The 22,349-nt window shown below is 41.1% G+C and overlaps 1 protein-coding gene across 1 annotated transcript in view; it reads right to left on the reverse strand.

Annotated features, from left to right (window-relative positions):
* Positions 1–22,349, reverse strand: part of LOC128660606 (mediator of RNA polymerase II transcription subunit 12) — a 133,775-nt gene that overhangs the window by 39,103 nt on the left and 72,323 nt on the right. The window contains exons 9-15 of the mRNA XM_053714532.1: positions 13,425–13,461; positions 11,750–11,863; positions 11,151–11,196; positions 10,078–10,387; positions 5,492–5,524; positions 5,333–5,392; positions 2,545–2,652 (exon numbers count right to left, since the gene is read on the reverse strand). Coding sequence (XP_053570507.1) covers positions 2,545–2,652; positions 5,333–5,392; positions 5,492–5,524; positions 10,078–10,387; positions 11,151–11,196; positions 11,750–11,863; positions 13,425–13,461 — 708 coding nt within the window. The remainder of the gene's footprint in view (positions 1–2,544; positions 2,653–5,332; positions 5,393–5,491; positions 5,525–10,077; positions 10,388–11,150; positions 11,197–11,749; positions 11,864–13,424; positions 13,462–22,349) is intronic.

A 22,349-nucleotide genomic window follows, 5' to 3' on the forward strand; every position in this document is an offset into this window, starting at 1 on the left:
GAACAACCCCACTGTCCCGTAGAGAAATAAAGTCTGCACTTACCTTTTATGCTGCCCGACAGCAGGACAGCCACAACAGGGTTCAGAGGTCCATTGGGTCCCTCCTGTAGTCGTGTAAAAAGATGAAGCCTGAGTTAAATGCAGCTTTGGCCATCACAGAAAGGGCAACATCACAGTATGGGAGGCGCAGTGAGAATTATGTCCCACAAGTTCCCATTGCTTTAAAGCCACCAAATGCTTCTCTTTTTACTGAAGAGACTGATCTGGTCTAGGCTACACCCTAGAACAAAGTAGCACACAGTGGCACCACTTAAAAAAAAAATTAAACTCTTGATTGAAGTATCTAAACTAACACCTCACTTTACCTCTTCCTATCACTAACACAGGCAAAGAGAATGACTGGGGTGGGAGGGAAGGGAGGAGCTATATATACAGCTCTGCTGTGGTGCGCTTTGCCTCCTCCTGCTGACCAGGAGGCGATATCCCACAAGGATGAAATCCGTGGACTCATAGTATCTTGTAAAAGAAAGATGGTGCCTGTACCAAGATACCGTCCAGGTAAGGTGCTACTGCGATACCTTGTGTTCTGGCAAACAGTCTTATGAGCTGAACCTTCGTAAATATTCTTGGAGCAGTAGCTAAGCCAAACGGAAGTGCTATGAACTGGAAGTGTTGGTCCAGAAATACAAACCTCAGGAATTATAAATGTTCCTTGTGTATTGGAACGTGAAGGTATGCATCCTTCAGGTCTATGGAAGTCATAAACTGTCTTTCCTGAACCAGAGGAAGGATTGATAGTCTCCATCTTGAAGGATGGGACGCTTAGAAATTTGTTTGGACACTTCAAGTCTCAGACTCCTAAAGTTCACCCTTTGACGCTAGAGGTTAACTCATCTTCAGATAGCTGAGACATACAGGCTAGATCCGATAGGATTTTAGAGGACTCTAAGTCGGGAGAACTATGTTTAGCCTTTCTCTTTCTTTTCCCAGAGTTAGATATGGCACTCAGGGCCGCAGGCACCACAGATTGTAGCTGTACGGTAAAGTCAGCTGGAAAAAGGCCCCCACCCGATGGAAAATTAGCTGTGCTGCAGGGAACTGCATGAGAAGCGGTTTGAGTAGACAGGGCAGAAATCTCTCGGGACATAGATTTCTGAGAGGTTGATGGCTCAGAGGGACTAACTGCGCTATGGGTATTGGCAGACTTTGGAACAAAATTGAGCAGGGGAGCAAACCACAGCCTCCTCAAAATATAAACAGGTATTATTACTCACTACAGAAGGAGTGGAACCTAGTATCAGAGTCCTCCATAGCTTTGGCATGCAATTCCACAGATGGAATAAAAAAACGTTACAAAAACCCCCCCAAGTTTTTAAAATAAACAGGCACCTTTAAAATACCAATGGCTGGAGCACTTACCACCTCCTAGACCCAGACAAATGACCAGTGAAACGCTCTCCTCAGGAGTGCTGTCTGCAGCAGGATCGCAAGGAAGTGAAAGAGACCGCACCCGGTAAAGTGGTGAGCAAGACAGGACTTCCCCTGATCTGCAAAAGAGTGCTAAGCTAATATGAGCTGTGCAACACTCAAAAACGAAAGTGAAACCTGTCTGTTCCAAAGCCAATAGCACACAGTCTTATGAGCCGAAACCTAATGCAGAACTTAAAAATCCCCATAACTGTTCCCAATATTCTCTCTAAAGGAGATACTGTATTAACCCTTGATCCTATTGAGGTATAAGAAGAGTCACACTGTGTCCCTAAACAGGAGTCCCTGCTATAACAATAAAGCAGACTTACCCTCTAGGATCCATGCTGTGGAACAGATACAGCCTCTCAAGAGTGACAGTCTTGTAGCGACGCTCTGACAGGGACCTGAGCAATTAAAAGCAAGCAGTGAAACTCATTAACACTGATTGCTCAGCAGTTGTTAGCTAACAGTCTAGATGATTTTGTAGAAAAACTTTCCCAGCATCTCCAGACTCTTTCATCAATACTCTCACTGAGAGGTTTATATGATTACTTAAAACTCCAGTCCTCTCTTGAAGGGAACTTTCCCATTACAGGACTATCCAAATCTTCTGCCACTTCTCTAGTGACGAAAGGCAAAAAATGACTGGGAGGATAGGGGAAGTGGGAGGGATATTGAAGCTTTTGGCTGGGGTGTCTCTGCCTCCTCCAAGTGGCCAGGTGTTTTATTTCCCAACAGTAAGGAATGAAGTCGTAGATTCTCCCTACCTTATTTAAAGAAATATAAACACAAAAGAACCTATTATCGTAGCATTACAAATAATACAGTGATGCATAGAACTGCTCAAAACTAAAGACCTCTAATACTTTTCTATACTGAAATAGAAGTACAGCCATGTTTACCCAAGTCATCCATATAAAGGCCTGAACCGCTACATAAAACACACTACACATACATACTACCAACATCCAAGCTCTCCACAGGAGAAGTGGGAGACTTGTATTTTTGCAATATAAGCCTCTGAAATATTTTAGAATACCAATATGGACATAGTAAGACAATACAATTTCCTACCTTTTTTTCATCAAAATTCTTCTTGAAGCGTACCAAGGCTTTTGTAAGACCCTGTGCAACTTTGTAGAGAAATGCAACGTCCTCATCATTTAGGATTTTAAATGCATCCTGCAGAGAAAGCGCAAACAATATTATTTTGTTGGACTTCATACAAAAGCCTGATTTTGCAGCAAATATGTTATTATATGATGATGCATTGAATAAATATCACAAAAACATCGCACCAGAGGTAAAACATTAGAATATTGATTTAAAAAGCCACCTTTTGAGTTTGCAATATGTCTGGATTAAGAAACCAAGAACAAGCCTGCCGTTCCACCAGCATAAATTAACAAGATACTTATGATTAACTTGTTAAAGTGCTATTTTATATTGAATGCTATTACCACTATTGTGTTTATTAATGTGTCATTTAAAAAAAAAAAAAAAAAAAAAAAGCACAACTCACTTGTTTTTCTTTTTTTAAAGAAACACTTAAATCAAAATTAAAGTTAAGAGATTCAAAATAGATTTCATTATTTAAATATGCACAATCTTTTCATATGCACACTTTACGGCACCACTTCCTACTGAGCAAGTTCAAAAATTCACAGAATATACGTATATGCATTTTGTGATTGGCATGATAGCTGTCACATGATGCATTGAAAGGGAAACTAACTCAAATTTGTCATAAAAAAAAAAAAATACTACTTTGAAATTCAAACTAAGTGCTTTTGCATTGTCTTTTTATCATGCATGTGTTGATTATGCTAGTCTAAAGTGTTTAGGACATTACATTTTTTTCCCTTTTATGATTCAAATAGAGAATACTATTTTAAACAAATTTCTAATTTACTTTTATTATCTAATTTGCTTCATTCTCTTGGTGTCCCTTTGCTGAAGGAGCAACAATGCACTACTGGGAACTAGCTGAATGTACAGCCCTGAAATACCAGGCAATTCTCCTCTAAACAAGGAACATGGCATCCCTAGACTATTGTTCAGCCTTCTGTGGGCCTCGTTAGTAAGGTGCAGCCATATTCCTCGACACACTGGGCAGCGAGTCTATATTTGGTTTCCTCATCACTCTTAAGAGACATTCCCAGTGCCATAATACAAATGCATACAAAAAGAGAAGCGCTCTAGCGAGAATGATCAACAGTAGCTTGTTCTATGGTAAGTTACCATGTAAGAGTAGCCTCTTTTAGTACCTGTGTCTAATCACAGATGCTGTAATAAGATGAATCTGATTAACTAGGCTGTAATAAGATGCATCTGATTAACTAGGCTGTAATAAGATGCATCTGATTAACTAGGCTGTAATAAGATGCATCTGATTAACTAGGCTGTAATAAGATGCATCTGATTAACTAGGCTGTAATAAGATGCATCTGATTAACTAGGCTGTAATAAGATGCATCTGATTAACTAGGCTGTAATAAGATGCATCTGATTAACTAGGCTGTAATAAGATGCATCTGATTAACTAGGCTGTAATAAGATGAATCTGATTAACTAGGCTGTAATAAGATGAATCTGATTAACTAGGCTGTAATAAGATGAATCTGATTAACTAGGCTGTAATAAGATGAATCTGATTAACTAGGCTGTAATAAGATGAATCTGATTAACTAGGCTGTAATAAGATGAATCTGATTAACTAGGCTGTAATAAGATGAATCTGATTAACTAGGCTGTAATAAGATGAATCTGATTAACTAGGCTGTAATAAGATGAATCTGATTAACTAGGCTGTAATAAGATGAATCTGATTAACTAGGCTGTAATAAGATGAATCTGATTAACTAGGCTGTAATAAGATGAATCTGATTAACTAGGCTGTAATAAGATGAATCTGATTAACTAGGCTGTAATAAGATGCATCTGATTAACTAGGCTGTAATAAGATGCATCTGATTAACTAGGCTGTAATAAGATGAATCTGATTAACTAGGCTGTAATAAGATGAATCTGATTAACTAGGCTGTAATAAGATGAATCTGATTAACTAGGCTGTAATAAGATGAATCTGATTAACTAGGCTGTAATAAGATGAATCTGATTAACTAGGCTGTAATAAGATGAATCTGATTAACTAGGCTGTAATAAGATGAATCTGATTAACTAGGCTGTAATAAGATGAATCTGATTAACTAGGCTGTAATAAGATGAATCTGATTAACTAGGCTGTAATAAGATGAATCTGATTAACTAGGCTGTAATAAGATGAATCTGATTAACTAGGCTGTAATACGATGCATCTGATTAACTAGGCTGTAATAAGATGAATCTGATTAACTAGGCTGTAATAAGATGAATCCGATTAACTAGGCTGTAATAAGATGAATCCGATTAACTAGGCTGTAATAAGATGAATCCGATTAACTAGGCTGTAATAAGATGAATCCGATTAACTAGGCTGTAATAAGATGCATCTGGTTAACTAGGCTGTAATAAGATGAATCTGATTAACTAGGCTGTAATAAGATGAATCTGATTAACTAGGCTGTAATAAGATGAATCTGATTAACTAAGAGCTTGAGATCTCCTAGCAAATTTGCAAAACTCATAATAAAACTTGGACAGACTCATGGTAATAATATTGGTAGTCAAATTTAGCAATGTTAGAGATTTGATACAAATCTCTCTAGACAAGAGTATCATTCTAATATATATTTTTTCATGGAAAGTAAGAATGACTAGTTAACCTTATACAACCAACAGTGAAATTGCTGCTGTCATTAACATACAATGTACAGAGCTAATATTTCTATTTAGGAAAAAAAATAAAAATAAGAAGCATTACCAAATACGCATAGAGCTCCTCATTGTACAAAAATTCATCTGGATCACATTCACTACATTCCTTGAAGAAAAAAAAAAAAAGACAAGCAGATTAGTACAATTTTGTGAGCAGTTTCCAAAAATAAGTAATTAAACACAAAAGAACTGTGAATAACCTTACCATGCTGCGCACTTCTCGATCACTGTCATCATCCTGCAATAAATAATAAAAATAGTCTCTTAATGTACAGAAAATGTTCACTGGCAAACAAGATTTCTTTATTTTTTGAGAATCTATAAACGCGTCTGAATATTCATCTCAGTTACTTTACTTGTCTAAATCCCACTGCATTTTGAAAATCCTTCAAATCTACTGCTGTTTAATAAAATTAATCTCTGGAGAGTACTTGCACTAATAGAGCTGCAGGCATTTTATAAAAATGTGAGCATTCTATCCCTAGGCATAAACAGTGCACAAACTAGACGGGAGTTTTTGTGTGTTTTTAATGTCCCTTTAAGTTTTATAAAAATGGTGCTCACAGGTATTCCCCCCCCCCCCTCTTTTTTATGTCAAACAGGAGTGATCTGTTGCCAATTAGGAAATAAACAAATTATGCTTACATGATAATTTTATTTGCATATTGGGTTCTCCGAAGAGAGAAGCGCTCTACCAGGAACGAACAACAGCTCATTAGCTAGTTCTATGGCGATTTACCACCCGGAAGCAGCCTCTTTTAGACCAGTGAGTGTGCTTTTTACAGAGGAAAACTTTCCTGAAGTATATCAGTCTGGTCCCGCCCTGCAAGGTCAGTCCAGCCCCGAAATACCAGGCAATTCTCCTCTGAACAAGGATCATGACAACCCCAGACGATCGTATTGGCCTCGTCAGTGAGGTGAAGTCACATTCCTCTAGGCACACTGGGCAGGGAGTCCACGTCTGTTTTCCCCCCATCACCCATAGGGAGACCTCCCCAGGGTGATTTATAATTTGCATATTGGGTTCTCCGAAGAGAGAAGCGCTCTACCAGGAACGAACAGCAGCTCATTAGCTAGTTCTATGGCGATTTACCACCCGGAAGCAGCCTCTTTTAGACCAGTGTGCTTTTCACAGAGGAAAACTTTCCTGAAGTATATCAGTCTGATCCCGCTCTGCAAGGTCAGTCCAGCCCCGAAATACCAGGCAATTCTCCTCTGAACAAGGAACATGACAACCCCAGACGATCGTTTTTCCATCGTGGAGAGGAGAGTCCACGGCTTCATTCATTACTTTTGGGAAATAAGAATCTGGCTACCAGGAGGAGGCAAATTATACCACAGCCAAATAAATACCTCCCCCACTCCCCTCATCCCCCAGTCATTCTGCCGAGGGAACAAGGAACAGTAGGAGAAATATCAGGGTATAAATGGTGCCAGAAGATAAATTAAATTTAGGTCCGCCCACCGGAGTTACGGCAGGAGCCGTGGACTCTCCTCCCCACAAAGGAAATAAAATTATCAGGTAAGCATAATTTATGTTTTCCATCTAAAGGGGAGAAGGCTTCATTCATTCATTACTTTTGGGAAACATATACCCAAGCTTTAGAGGACACTGAATGAAACTGGGAGGGTAAAAAGGCAGACCTTAACCTGAGGGCACCACAGCCCGCAAAACCTCTCTCCCCAAAACAGCTTCTGCAGAAGAAAAACGTCAAATTTGTAAAACTTTGTAAAAAAGTGTGTAAGGAGGAACAGGTAGCCGCCTTACAAATCTGCTCCATAGAGGCCTCATTCTTGAAGGCCCACGACGAAGCCACAGCTCTAGTTGAATGAGCAGTGATCCTCTGAGGAGGCTTATGTCCCGCTGTCTCATAGGCCAAGCGAATCAAGCTCCTCAACCAAAAGGACAAAGAAGTAGAAGAGGCCCTCTTCCCATTGCGCTTCCCGGAATACCACAAACCACAAAAAGATGTAAACGGTCTCAATTTCCTTCTTAGCCTGAAGATGAACTTTAAGGCCCGAACCACATCCAATTCTTGTTCTGCTTGGACTTGTTCCAAGATTGAGCAGGCTTCCAAGTTCCCTTGGACTGCTGGCGCTGTACATTGTCCGTGCGAAAGGGATGAAAAGTAGATCCTTTAGGTTTCGCCTTCTTATCCTTCGGTAGGAAAGCTCCCTTGCCTCCTATAACTGCGGATATGATCGAATCCAATCCTAGACCGAACAGAATCTTTCCTTGAAAAGGCAGGGACAACAGCCTTTGCATATTGGTGTCACAAATGAAAGAATTGGCGACCTTCAACGCATTAATCTTATCCTGTATCTCGTCGATGGAAGTCTCCCTCCCGACCATATCACACAGGGATTCACACCAATATATCACAGCTCTGGCAACCGCGACTACAGCCGCTACCGGTTGGAAAACAAACCGTGTGTGTTGAAATATTTTCCTTAACATGTTTTCCAACTTTTTATCCATGGGCTCTTTAAACGACAAACCATCCTCGAGGAATAGTCGTCCGCTTCGCGAGCATAGAGATGGCAACATCCACCTTAGGGACAGTCCCCCACAGCGCGAGCTGAGAGTCTGGAACAGGGAACAGTTTTTTAAAAGAAGAAGGGGAAAAGGAAGAATCCAATCGCTCCCATTCATTCTTAATATTAGCCATTTTAACAGGAACCCGGGAAGGTCTGAGGCAACACCCTCTCCTCGTATATCTTATCAAGCTTCGGTTTCGGAACCTCCAGAGTAGCAAGCACTTGCTTCAGCAAAAAGAGCAAATTCTCCATCCTAAACCTAAAGTCAGGCTCCTCCGCAGCCGGAGGATGATATGTCATGGACTCCGACTCTAAAGGAGCCTCCTCCAAAGAGTCGGAGTGGGCCTCGTCATCGTATAACGCCGATATTTCTATAGGCGTAGATAACCCCTGAGCCAGGCCACCATATGCCCTACGCTTGCGCTTAGCAGAACGTGGTAAGGCATGAATCACTTTCGAAACCGCTGTTTGCAGTTGAACCGCAAAATCTGACGGCCAACTAATCTCTCCCGTAGGAGTAATGGTTGGACCCTGGGGCGATGCATGTGCACTCTGAGATGAAAGCAGGGAACACACCTCACGGGACGAGGAGCCCATAGAGGTGGATGGCTCAGCAGTACTAGACATCCCCTTAGCTTTAGATGTCGCAACTTTATCAAGTCATGTGGAACATAGTTGAGCAGGCTGATCTGCAAGAACATCCTCGCAATATACACAGGAATGAGACTTTGTTAAAGAGGGAGTACCCTCTAACGCGTCAGAGTCCTCCACAGCTTGCGCTTTTATTATGGACTAGACTAGCTTAAAAAAACAGGCACCTTTATATCTCCAATGGCCGGGTCACCACCTCATATGACCCGGACTACAGAAACCGCCTCGTCTCCTATGCCACTGATCAACAGAGGAAGAGAAAACTCACACCCGGTCATCCGGGATGCCGCACAGGCCCGTCCGTTTACTAAGCAGAAAACTTGCCAAAATCAGCTGCGCAAATACTCCCGGAAGTCAATCTGAAGTTCCACCATTGCTAGTCACATCTTGCACATAACGCAGCAATAACTCAAACATTATATATAACCCCCCCCCCCCCTTCAATAATCCCCTCAATAGGAATATTAACCCTTGATTCCATAAGATAAAAGGTGCCACACTGTGACCCTGTTTTTGGTGTTATCATTATGTATAAAAAATGTAACAATCTTACCAGAATCAATGCCGTGGAACAGGAACACGGCCCTTCAATTGTGACAGGTAGAAGCATCACTCCTGACATGGACTTGAGTTCAGAAAGCAGGCAGCGAAACTCATCAACACTGATTGCTTGTGGAGCTGTTAATATGAGTCTGGATAGTTTTGCAGAGAGACTCTCCATGCATCTCCTGACTCTAACTTTCATTCATGCTCTCACTGAGAGGCCGACAGGACTACTTAAAACTCCAGTCCCATTCCGAAGAGTACTACCCTCCATAAGAGAGTTCTCCGAATCTTCAGCACTTCTCTGCCATCCTCCTGTGACGAAAGGCAAATAATGACTGGGGTATGAGGGGAGTGGGGGAGGTATTTAAGCCTTTGGCTGGGGTGTCTTTTCCTCCTGCTGGTGGCCAGGTTCTTATTTCCCAAAAGTAATGAATGAAGCCGTGGACTCTCCTCCACTTTAGATGGAAAGTCAAGTTAATAGTACTAGAGGTGTGCCAACCTAGAAATAGATGTAATGCAGACAAAGGTTAAGGTTTATAGCACTAGCCAAGAAAATACTATTTGAATTGGGTTTATTTAAGGAGCACTTAGTAAGTGGAAAGATTTTCCTCCCAAAATTAGTAGTAGAGTACAAATGGGGATTATAGTAAAAATGCTGTATTTCTAAATGCAAACTAGAACAAACCAGTATGACCGAAATAAAAAAATTAACAGATCACTTCCTATGAAAACCACTGTCTCGTTAACGGTAAGACAGGATTCCATAATCGCTGTACAGAAACAATGACAGTATGAAGAATTGGTCCTGCTAGCAGCAGTTTTGTAAATGGAAAATGCGTGTTCAAAAGCACAATGGCTTCTGTTATTTTTTTGAGGTTTTACTTCCCTTTTAAATAGGTAAAATGTATAGCTAGTTTTCACTAATGATGCTCTCTAAAGACAGAGGAGGGGTTCCCAATCCATCCATTTCTTGTCAGTGAATCTTATAGGTTTATGACGAGATCTCAGAAAATTGCTTACCCGGATTAACAATAGATATAACAATATGGCATTTACCTGTTCTCCCGATTTGGAATCAGAAGCCTCTCCACCAGCGCTCTTATTCGCTTTTGCATCAGCGTCTGGAGTAGGTTCTCCAGAAGCATCATCCTTAGGAGCATCTCCATCTGCAGCACTCTTAGAAGCGTCCCCATCAGCGCTCTTAGAAGCATCACTTGGAACAGCTTTGCCACTAGTGTTTTCAGCATTTTCACCCACAGCACTTGGCGTAGCGTCTCCAGTAGTACTCTGATTAACTTCTCCATCAGCACTCTTAGTAAGGTTTCCAGTAGCTTCTCCATCAGTACTCACAGCACTATTGCCCATTCTGTAAACAGTTTGGATTGAAAATATTAAGAGTTGTAAGAGCATGATAAGCAGCATGTTTAAAGGGACACTGTACCCAAAAATTTTATTTCGTGATTCAGATTGAGCATGAAATTTTAAGCAAATTTCGAATTTACTCCTATTATCAAATTTTCTTCATTCTCTTGGCATCTTTATTTGAAATGCAAGGATGTAAGTTTAGATGCCGGCCCATTTTTGGTGAACAACCTGGGTTGTCCTTGCTGATTGGTGGATAAATTCATCAACCAATAAAAAAGTGCTGTCCAGAGTACTGAAACCAAAAAAAGCTTAGATGCCTTCTTTTTAAAATAATGATAGCAAGAGAACGAAGAAAAATTGATAATAGGAGTAAATTAGAAAGTTGCTTAAAATGGCATGCTCTATCTGAATTACAAAAGAAAAAAATTGGGTTCAGTGTCCCTTTAAGACATTTTGTATAGATCACTGGTTTTTAAACCTGCCCTCGGGCCTCCCCAACAGGCCAGATTTTCATGATTACCTTGTATTGAAAGTAGGTAAAATAATCATGTTTACTAATCATCTGATTTTGTCACCTGTGCTCCAGTTTAGATATCCTCAAAATGTGGCCTGTTAGGGAGGTCTGAGCAGAAGTTTGAAAACCATTTATCTAGATGAATACCCATTTCAAACTCCAAGCTAAAATCTGGTATATGCTAAGAATGGTTTTTAAATTATTTTTGCCCTTTTTATAATACGACAGAGATTAGTGGTGCGACATTCACCTGGCTGCTTCTTCCTTTTGTTTTGATTCATGAGTTGACTTTAATTCTGCAATAAAGACATATACATTAATGTACATCTAAATATTCAATAGAATTGTTTTTTAAGTGCCAACATACCCATTAGCCACATATAATTTACAATAGATGATAACATGTATTTGAAAATAAGTAAATATTCTATAATTTAGAAGGCTGAGCAACAAACTCTTAAATTATCCCCTTCTTACCTTATTTTAAATTTGTTGCCGATTTGTATACAACATAATGTCCTCTGGAGAAGATTTAGATTAACAACAAGATACAGTACTTATATTTTATTGTTGTTTAAGCATTATTTAAAAACAACTGCTAATATTTACTATTCTTAAAACATATTTAAAATTATACATAATTTGTTATTATATATAGATATCTATCTCTCGCCATCTAATATATAGTGTTGATTTAGTGACAATATTTTTTTCATTGCCCTTTTAATTTACAGATCCCGCTATCTTTGTTTACCCTCTAGGAAGAGAGTAATACAATATATAACTGCTGTTAGGGTATGGGTTTAGAATAAGATTTACTTTTGGTAAAAATTCTTAAAAAATATTCACCTCGAAATGATTTGATACGAGGAGGAGATTGTGGAGCGTCATCGTCAGCAAACTCATCAGCGGTGAAATCCATCTTCTGCAGACTGCTGTCTGGCTGATAATTAGCAGCTGGTACTAAAAACACAAAACAATGAACACTTTAGTTTCAAATCTTTGACAGGTATACAAAAGGAGGTTGTTTAAAGGGACAGTCAAGTCCTAAAAAAACCCTTTCATTTTTCAAATAGGACATGTAATTTTAAACAACTTTGCAATTTACTTTTATCAACAATTTTGCTTTGTTCTCTTGGTATTCTAGTTGAAAGCAAACATAGGAAGGCTCATATGATAATTTCTAAGCCCTTGAAGGCTGCCTCTTTCTTATTTGCTTTTCACAGCAGGGGAGAGCTAGCTCATGTAGGCCATATAACGCCCATGGCTAGTGGCAGAAACTGCACTAATTGGCTAAAATGCAAGTCAATAGATAACTAAAAATCATGTGATTATGGGCAGTCAGAAGATGCTTAGATACCAGTTAGTCACAGAAGTAAAAAGTGTATTAATATAACTGTGTTGGTTATGCAAAACTGGGGAATGGGTAATAAAGGGATTATCTACCTTTTTAAACATCAAAAATTCTGGTGTTGACTGTCCCTTTAAAGGGACAGTAAAGTCAAAATTTAACTAATGATTCAGACAGAGCATTACATTTTAAACAACTTTCCAATTTACTCCTATTATCAAATTTACTTAATTCTCTTGTAATCCATTGTTAAAACATACCTACGTAGGCTTAGGAGCAGCAATGAACTAATGGAAGCTAGTTGGTGATAGGTGGCTGCACGCAGATGCCAACAGATGTGTTCAGCTAGCCCCCAGTAGTGCATTGCTGCTCCTTTAACAAAGGATATCAATAGGATTAAAGGGACAGTCAAGTCCAAAATTTTTTTCAAATAGGACATGTAATTTTAAACAACTTTCCAATTTACTTTTATCAACAATTTTGCTTTGTTCTCTTGGTATTGTAGTTGAAAGCAAACCTAGGGAGACACATATGATAATTTCTAACCCCTTGAAGGCTGCCTCTATTTTATTTACTTTTCACAGCAGGGGAGAGCAAGCTCATGTAGGCCATATAGATAGCATTGTGATCACGCCCGTGAGTTGTGGCAGACACTGCACTAATTGGCTAAAATGAAAGTCAATAGATAACTAAAAGTCATGTGATTAGGGGCGGTCAGAAGATGCTTAGATACAAGTTAGTCACAGAAGTAAAAAGTGTATTTATATAACATTGTTGGTTTTGCAAAACTGGGGAATGGGTAATAAAGGGATTATCTATCTTTTTAAACAACAAAAATTCTGGTGTTGACTGTCCTTTTAAGCAAATTTGATAAGAGAAAAAAAAGAAAAAAAGAAAAGGATGTTGGGTACCATGTGCCTTTAAAAATAGCAAGTATTTTTAAGCAACAAAGTTAACAAACTGAATGAATTAAGAGGGCTGAAAATAAAAACTACAATGCCATCAGACACACAATATAAAAATGTACACACACATATACATATTTTCATTAAGAACATTTCTATGTTTAGAAGCATTCTCTCTTTACAGCATTTTTTCACACCTGGGTAAAACTTTTGCACAATAGTGTACGTTTCCTAGAATTTAATTAGCATTAAAATAAAGGCTACTTACCATCCATTAATTGTCTTGGGCAAGGTCCGTTTATAATCTAAACACACAAAAATGACATTATAATATATACACACAAAGCAGAGTCTTTCACATTAAAACGTAATTGCAGGATGAGGGTATACATTAATAAGGGAGAAAAGAAAAACAGCAAGGAGGTTTTACTGCATATCGTTTAAATTCTCTCAATTTTTTACAGCAAAAATAATTTTGTTATGGGACGCTTAAAGGGAAATTAAACCCAATTTATTTCTTTCATGATTCAGATAGATAATACAATTTTAAACAACTTACTAATTTACTTCTGTTATCTAATTTGCTTCATTCTCTTGATATTCCTTCCTGAAAAGCATATCTAGATAGGCTCAGTAGCTTCTGATTGGTTCCTGCACATATTTGCCTCATGTGATTGGCTCACTCATGTGCATTGCTATTTATTTAACAAAGGATATCTAAAGAGTGAAGCAAATTAGATAATAGAAGTAAATTGAAATGTTTAAAATGGTATTCTCTGTCAGAATCATGAAATAGTTTTTTTGGGTTTAATGTCCCTTTAACTCTGTTCCAAATGTACTTTATTTTGTTGCACATGCAGCTAGAAGTGTGTCAAATTGATATATCAGCAACATCAAGATTAACATTAACAGTGGTAAAAAAAAAAGTCAAGATTATGTTTACATTGGTAGGCTTCCTTGCCACACAACAGAATGCACACAGCTAAAGTAATTATGTTGAAATTTAGTCGCTTTGTGCAGCCTTTACTCAAGTATCTTTTCAGTGTTCAGAATTGTGAATATTTAATGTGTTCACTTCTATATAGTCTAGAGCAGTGACGGCGAACCTTGGCACTCCAGATGTTTCAGAACAACATTTCCCATGATGCTCGACTGGACTGCAGAGTGCCTAAGCATCATGGGAAAACAAATTATGCTTACCTGATAATTTAATTTCCATCGATGGGAGGAGCTTCCACTGCTTCATTCATTACTTGTGGGAATTAAGAACCTGGTCACCAGGAGGAGGCAAAGACACCCCATCCAAAGGCTTAAATACCTCCCTCACTCCCCTCAACCCCCAGTCATTCTGCTAAGGGAATAAGGAACAGTAGGAGACATATCAGGGTATAAATAGTGGCAGAAGAACAAAATTAAATTTAGGTCCGTCCACTGGAGAAACGGGCAGGTGCAGTGTTGGACTCTCCTCCGATCGATGGAATTTTTTTTTTTTTTATCAGGTAAGCATAATTTAGGTTTTCCATCTTAAAAGGAGGAGAGTCCACTGCTTCATTCATTCATTACTTGTGGGAACAAATACCCAAGCTCTAGAGGACACTGAATGAAAAAAAATTTGAGGGTAAAAAGAGGACCCTATACCGAGGGCACCACAGCCTGTAGAACCTACTGCGAGAATAGTTCACAGAACCTTTGTGAAGACTCTTGGGGCAGTCGCCAGACCAAACAGAAGGGCCACAAACTGAAAGTGCTGGTCCAGGAAGGCGACTACCTGATCGCCTCCATCTTGAACTATGGGACTGACAAAAATGTGTTTAGGGCCTTTAGGTCCAGAATTGAACAGAACATGTCTTCCTTCTTTGGGACCACAACAAGGATTGAATACCCCCCAGACCTCTTTCTGCCAGAGGGACTGGGACGATTACCCAGAGAGATGAGAGATCCCTCACACACCCCAAGAAGGCGTCTCTCTTTTCTGGTCTTGAAGATATGTTTAAAAGGAAGAATCTGCCTCTGGGCGGATAAGATTTGATACCTATCCCGTAGCCCTGGGAAACAACCTCCAGAACCCAAGGGTCTATAACGTCTCCTCTCCAAGCCTCCGCAAACAGAGATAGTCTGCCCCCTACATGGTCCGAGGACAGACGGGGGCCATCCCTTCATGCCGACTGATTCAGCTGGCTTCTTGTTCTGCTTGGACTTGTTCCAAGAGTTAGCTGGCTTCCAAGATTCTTTGGAATGCTCTGACTTTGCGGCAGGCTGCTGGCACTGAGACTTGTCCACACGAAAGGGACAAAAAGTAGATCCCTTAGGCTTAGCCTTCTTATTCTGAGGCAAATACAACCAGAAATAAGAGGGGGCGCTCTCTAAAAAAAAAACAGAACAGTGGACTGAAGCCCGTACAACAAACAAGCTGCAATAAAGATACAACAGTTAGGTATACAGCATCACAATATCATATATAATGCAATCCGATACAAAAATTGATAATAGTAGAGTAATAACGCCTGATGAAACAGCATTTTTTTTTTAAAAGCAGAGAAATGTGTTGCATACAGGGGGCTATATTTCTATGCCCCCTCCACTTATTGCTTAACGTTTTTAATGTGATTTTTAAAAAAACTATTTTTAACAAAAGCTAAGTGCAAGCACCTTATCTGTTGGAACTGCATCTTGGGGCCTACTGTTCTTGGAACTCTCATGCCGTTTTCCAGTCTGAAGCCAGGACAAGGGTTAGCTGATACACCCCGAGTTATCAGCCTGCAACTACCAGCACATAAGGGTGCTATTGCTACATGTGAGTAGCCATTTGGCATCTATGGATTTTTTTTTTGCTGGTGGCATTTTTGATCTACACATGAGGCGCCCCTCTGTTTTGTGTTTATTCTGAGGCATGAAGGCACCCTTGCCACCCAAAACTGTAGATATGATAGAATCCAGGCCTGGACCAAACAAAACTTTCCCCTTGAATGGGAGGGAAAGCAAACGAGACTTGGAAGTCATGTCAGCAGACCACGACATAAGCCACAGAGCATTGCTGGCTAAAACAGAAAACCCTGATGTCTTAGCATTCAGGCGAATAATCTGCATGTTAGCATCACAAATGAACGAATGAGCCACTCTTATGTCAATTTTGATGCTAAAGTACCAGGTTTTTAAAAATTAGATTAAAAAACAGGGGCACTTGAATTCAACAAAATTTACATTTCACTCCTGTTGAAAAAAAAAACCTTACATTTTAATCTTCACAGCAGCTCCAGCTTCCTTCACCCATTGCAAAGCCTCTTCCTGGGTCTAAAATGAGGAATCCGGCTTCCTCCAATCACAGCGTTGAATCAGTCACTGATTCCCCCGGGGGGGGGAAGCCGTGATTGGAGGATGACCTATCCATCATTTCTGACATCAGAAATGGCTTGCAACAACCGGAGGAACCTGGAGCTACTGTGAAGATTAAAAGTTAAGTTTTTTTTCTCAACAGGAGTGAAATGTAAATTTTTAGGAATTAAAGTGCCCCTGCTTTTCAAATTTTTAAAAACTGGGCACTTTAGCATCAAAATTGACACTCACTTTAAGGCCTTGATTCTCCACCGTGACCATTGATGAGAGAGCGTCACACCAGCAGGTAGCCGCACCAGCCACCGCAGCGACCGTCTCGGTTAAAAAAAAAAAAACTCTGGAAATTGGAACATCATCCGAAACATGGACTACATCTTTTATCCATTGGTTCCCTGAAAGAGGAGCTATCCACTAACGGAATAGTCTTACTCTTAGAGAGCGTGGAGTAGCACCATCCACCTTAGGGACGGGGAAAAGCTTTTTAAAAGAAGAAGAGGGGGGAAAAGGGCGAACCGAGTTTCTCCCATTCATTCTTAATACTGTTATCCATTTTGACTGGAACCGGGAAGGCCTGGGGCACTACCCTGTCTTCATAAACCCTATCCAGTTTAGGGATCGAAGGTTCCTCTGGTAGTTTCGGTTCTGGAACCTCCAACGTAGCACGCACCTCTTTCAGCGGAAAGCACAAATGCTCCATCTTAAATTTAAAATCAGGCTCCTCCGTGGACGGAGGCCTAGACAGAGGCCCAGAGGCGTCATCCTTCGATAAGTCGGAGTTGTCCTCCTCATCGGATAATCTGTCAGAGACATCCAACGGAGTCGAGTACCCCTGGGACTGATAGCTGTGCCGTACCTTCTGCTTGCGCTTAATAGGATGAGGCATCGCATTAATGGCCGCAGAAACCGCCGCCTGCAACTGATCTTCAAAGCCTGGAGGCCAAAGGGCCCCTCCCACAGGAGGATTAGTAGTGCCCTGGGGAACTGCTTTTGTTATTGGAGATGATTGCAGGGAACGCACCTTGCGGAGTGGCGAACCCTCAGAGGTGGACGACTCAGAAATACTAAATACCCTATACTTTTTGGAAACAGCAATATTGTCAAAGCATGTGGGACAGAGTTGCATAGGCGGCTCGACTGGAACCTCCTCACAATATACAGTTAATGGGTTTAGATAAAGAGGGAGTATCCTCTAACATATCAGAGTCCTCCATAGCTTGCGCCTTTATTGCAGACTTGATCAAAAAATAAATAGCACCTTTATATCCCAATGGCCGGGGCACTCGCCACCTCCTATGACTCTGTCTACAAGAAACAGCCTTCGTCTCCTCCAAACAAAGGTTGAGAAAGATGAAGTTGCAGAGGCCACACCCGGTCACATGGAGTGCCATGCAGGACCGCCCCTGCCCTCAAGAGAAAAATGCGCCAAAAAGTCCCGCCTCAATCCCTCGCTATGAACTGTGTTCCACACTGACAGAGACTCATCTCACACAAATGCAGTAAAAACACAACAAACAATATTATGCATAATAAACTCCCCCCTGTTCAATAGCCCCCTTTCAAGGGTATTACCCTAGATTCTATAAAGATAAAAGGAGCCACACTGTGACCCTGTCTTCATGCGTTGTCAAATATATAAATGAAACGACCTTACCAGAATCAATGCCATGGAACAGGAACACGACCCTTCAAGTGTGACAGGTTAGAAGCATCGCTCCTGACACGGACTTGAGAAAAGAAAAGCAGGCAACGAAACTCATAAAATGAAACAATCTTACCGGAATCAACGCCGTGGAACAGGAGCACAGCCCTTCAAGTGTGACAGATAGTTGCCTCGCTTCTGACATGGACTTGAGAGAAGAAAGCAGGCAGCAAAACTTGTCAACGCTTATTGCTAATGGAGCTGTTAAACTGAGTCGGGATAGTTTCGCAGAAAGACTCTCCCTGCATCTCCGGACTATAACACTCATCCATGCTCTCACTGAGAGGCTGACAGGGCTACTTAAACCTCCAGTCCCATTTCGAAGAGTACTAACCTCTATAAGAGACAACTCCTATCTTCTGACTATTCTATGCCAACCTCCTGTGACGAAAGGCAAAGAATGACTGGGGGATGAGGGGAGTAGGGGAGGTATTTAAGCCTTTGGCTGGGGTGTCTTTGCCTCCTCCTGGTGGCCAGGTTCTGTATTTCCCACAAGTAATGAATGAAGCAGTGGACTTTCCTCCCATTATGATGGAAATGTAGTTCTGAAACATCAAGGTTCACCATCACTGGTCTAGAGCAAGCATGTGAAAGATGTGCACAATCCACAGTTAATTATAAAAAAGATTGCAAAAGAGTTAAACATATAAATGCAATCATAAGTGAAAAAAACTTAAATTATGCTTACCTGATAATTTTCTTCAGACTGAAAGAGTCCACAGCTGCATTCCTTACATTTGGGAAATACGAACCTGGCCACCAGGAGGAGGCAAAGACACCCCAGCCAAAGGCTACGCCTCCCACTTCCCTCAACCCCCAGTCATTCTGCCAAGGAACAGTAGAAGAAATACCAGAGTGAAAAGGTGCCAGAAGAATAAAAAAAAGTTCCCCACAGAAAAAAATATGGGTGGGGAGCTGTAGACTCTCTCCATCTGAAGAATTTTTTTTTATCAGGTAAGCATAATTTAAGTTTTTCTTCATAAATGGAAAGCATCCACAGCTGCATTCATTACTTTTGGGAAAACAATACCCAAGCTATAGAGGACACAGAATACAAAAACAGGAGGGTATAGTAGGCGGCCCATTCTGAGGGCACCAGGCCTGAAAGAACCACAACCCAACCAAACTCTGCTTCGTCGGAGCCGGGCAAAAAAACTAGAAGGAAAAGGCCCCAAGGACACTGACCCGCAGATAGTCCGAAACTAGAGACCGCAAGCAGAGGCACTGAGCCAACACTCCTCCGGGAGAACCGTCGCCCAGCAGTGGGCCCCACACAACCCTTCCTAGTACAGTACCAAAATCCCCAAAAAGTGAGAGAACAATGGTAAGCCAAAGGGTACAGCAAAATTCATAAAGGAAAAAAGCCCCTTCAAAAGGAAGACCAAGTCCGCAGAGACCCGAATGGATCCCAAGAACAAGGGGAGACGACGCCCAACCGGCATCATCAAGGAGAAGAACATCTCCCTAACATCGTGCAAATCCACCCGACTAAGTCTCAATACGGAGCCAGCAGCTCCCCAAATAAGAAGTAAATACTCAGCAGACCAAAACCCGAACCAGATAAAACATCTGTTCCAACCTCCTGAACACTGGAGAGGAACCTAAAAAAGGAACAACACCTCGTTAAGGATGACAACGAGCCCCCTGAAAAGGAGAGCGTCGAGAAATACCTACCCATGAGACAGGAAGTCGTAGGAAGAACCAAGAGGACACGTCACTGACGAACACGGAAGAACCCCTTAAAACACCATCGTGCTAGTACACATACCAGGCGCAAAAGTGACAGCTGAGGAACCGCAAACCTTCTGTTTACTAGGCAGGAAATCCCAACATCAGGTCACGTTAGATGGCTGCCCCAAGGGAACTGTATCGTCCAGCACAAGACGAGCCCCAGCTCTCAGTAAATCTGGCCAAGTTGTAAAACAGAACAGCCAGAACAAGGGCTAAGCCCAAAGTACCCCAGAAACTGTAACCCCAAGGCCAGTCCTAGGATCATAAGGTCCGGTAACATCCCACAGCGGGATCCACAAAGAGAAAACACTGAGTAAAAGTCTCGACAACCAGAAGATCAGGACAAGAAGCCCGGGCCCCACCAATGTTTAGATTAATCAATCTTCCAGGAACATAAATCCCTCGTTTGAAATAAAAAAAAAAAAAAAAGACCTCCCAGGGAAAAATCCAGAATAACCCGGATAACAAGAGCAAGAAGCTTGGTTTGCTACAGTACAGAGTAAAGAAAAAGATAAGGGGCGCCTCATAGTGTAACTACTTGTATTTCAAACATGAAATCAGAAGAGAAGAATAAAAACTACTCACAAGGATAATGGCATCTTAAAGAATAAGATGCTATCTGGCAGGCTGACGTTTCTACAGCAGTCAGTACACTGCGGGTCTCCGTGTATCCAACTTGGCAAATGTAATCTCGGATAGTCGATCCACCGCCCTTCGATACCGGTAACAAGTAACAGGGGAGTCCCTCAGCGAGGACCCAGAGTATCCAGCAAAGTGCAGGCGTCTCTCAGACACAATGATCAACCAGCAGCTATAACAGCTACAACCGCTGACAGCAGCTGCAGGGCAAGGATTCCAATTTGTGAACAAAATGTGACGACCACAATAGCAGGTCGTGGTTAAAAAGTCTCTTTACTGCAATGCGTTTCTCGGTCAATGTAGACCGTTTGGAATTCTTGCCCTGCAGCTGCTGTCAGCGGTTGTAGCTGTTATAGCTGCTGGTTGATCATCATGTCTAAGAGACGCCTGCATTTTGCTTCACTTTGCTGGATATGCTGAGTCCTCGGTGAGGGAATCACCTGTTACCAGTAACTGAGGGCGGTGGATCGACTATCCGAGACTACATTTGCCGGGTTGGATACACAGAGACCTGCAGCATACTGACTGCTGTGTCAGCCTACCTGATAAGCATCGTATTCGTTTAAGATGAGTAGTTTTTATACTTCTCTTCTGATTTCATGTTTGAAATACAAGTTACACTATGAGGCGCCCCTTGTTTTTTTCTTTATCTTAGCACAGTTTAAACCATTACACCGTGGGACACAAGAGGAGCTTGCGAATTACTCCAACCTTTGAGACTTATTTCCTTTTTGGGACGATTACACCCGATATTACTATTAACAACATTATTATTAATTTTATAGCATTTTTGTTTGTTCATCTTACGATTTTATGGTTGTTTTTAATGAGTTTCAATATGATATTCATTTAATTTTTTTAGTAACACACACACACACACATCTCTATCTCTCTCTATATACACATACATATCGATACACATTTGTATTAGTCATTATTAGTTGTTTGTTGGTCACGCACTTCCTCACAGATATTCCTGTGGGATTATCACAGTACAGAGTAGCCACAGAGCATTAGTATGCTGAGCTAGCTGTCCAGCTAGCCACGAGCTCCAGACACAAGGGGAACAATGAGGACAGGTCACCCGAACAGAGCAACATCACGCCTCCACATCACCTCAGATTCGAAGTCAGAGGACAGTAAAACATGGATATGGATGCCACCTGGATGGCAATATCTGAACCATATGAGTGGAAAAACACTAGGACCTCTTCTATCCCAAGAAGGAGATGCAGAGCATTCCCAACACCGGGGAAGGACCCCTAACCGGAGCCCAAAAAGACCTCACTGTCTCAATGTCCCGAAAAAGGAACAACCAGCTCCCGAAGGGAATCCAAGTCCCCCGGAGGCAAATCATCCACAAGAAAATTCAAGAGGTCTCAATGAAGAAAAGAACAACTAAAGAAACAAGTCCAAAAAGGACAATTTCCTAAAGCAACACCTCCCGGACCGGTAGAAAAGAGGCGCTAAACCCTCTAATTTCCCCACCACGTAGGAAGGAATACTCTAGGTTCCAAGGGTATCGGAAGAAACAGAGTGACACAGCAAAATTCACTGACCCAGTCACCAGAGAAACAGCTATATAGGACTGAAACAATTCAGAGAGCAGCACGGACCCACAAGTCCTCTTGAGAATGCTTAGTTGAAACATATAAAACAAATAAGAAACATAAATAATGTTAAGAGCACTTGGCACCCCAACCTGACCAGCAAGGTATATTAGACGCCAAGTGTCTGAATAAGCCGCGAGACAGAAGATATGAACCCAAGCAGGACCAGCCTGCAACCAGG

Source organism: Bombina bombina, chromosome 5, assembly GCF_027579735.1.
Source record: "Bombina bombina isolate aBomBom1 chromosome 5, aBomBom1.pri, whole genome shotgun sequence".
Classification (NCBI taxonomy): domain Eukaryota; kingdom Metazoa; phylum Chordata; class Amphibia; order Anura; family Bombinatoridae; genus Bombina; species Bombina bombina.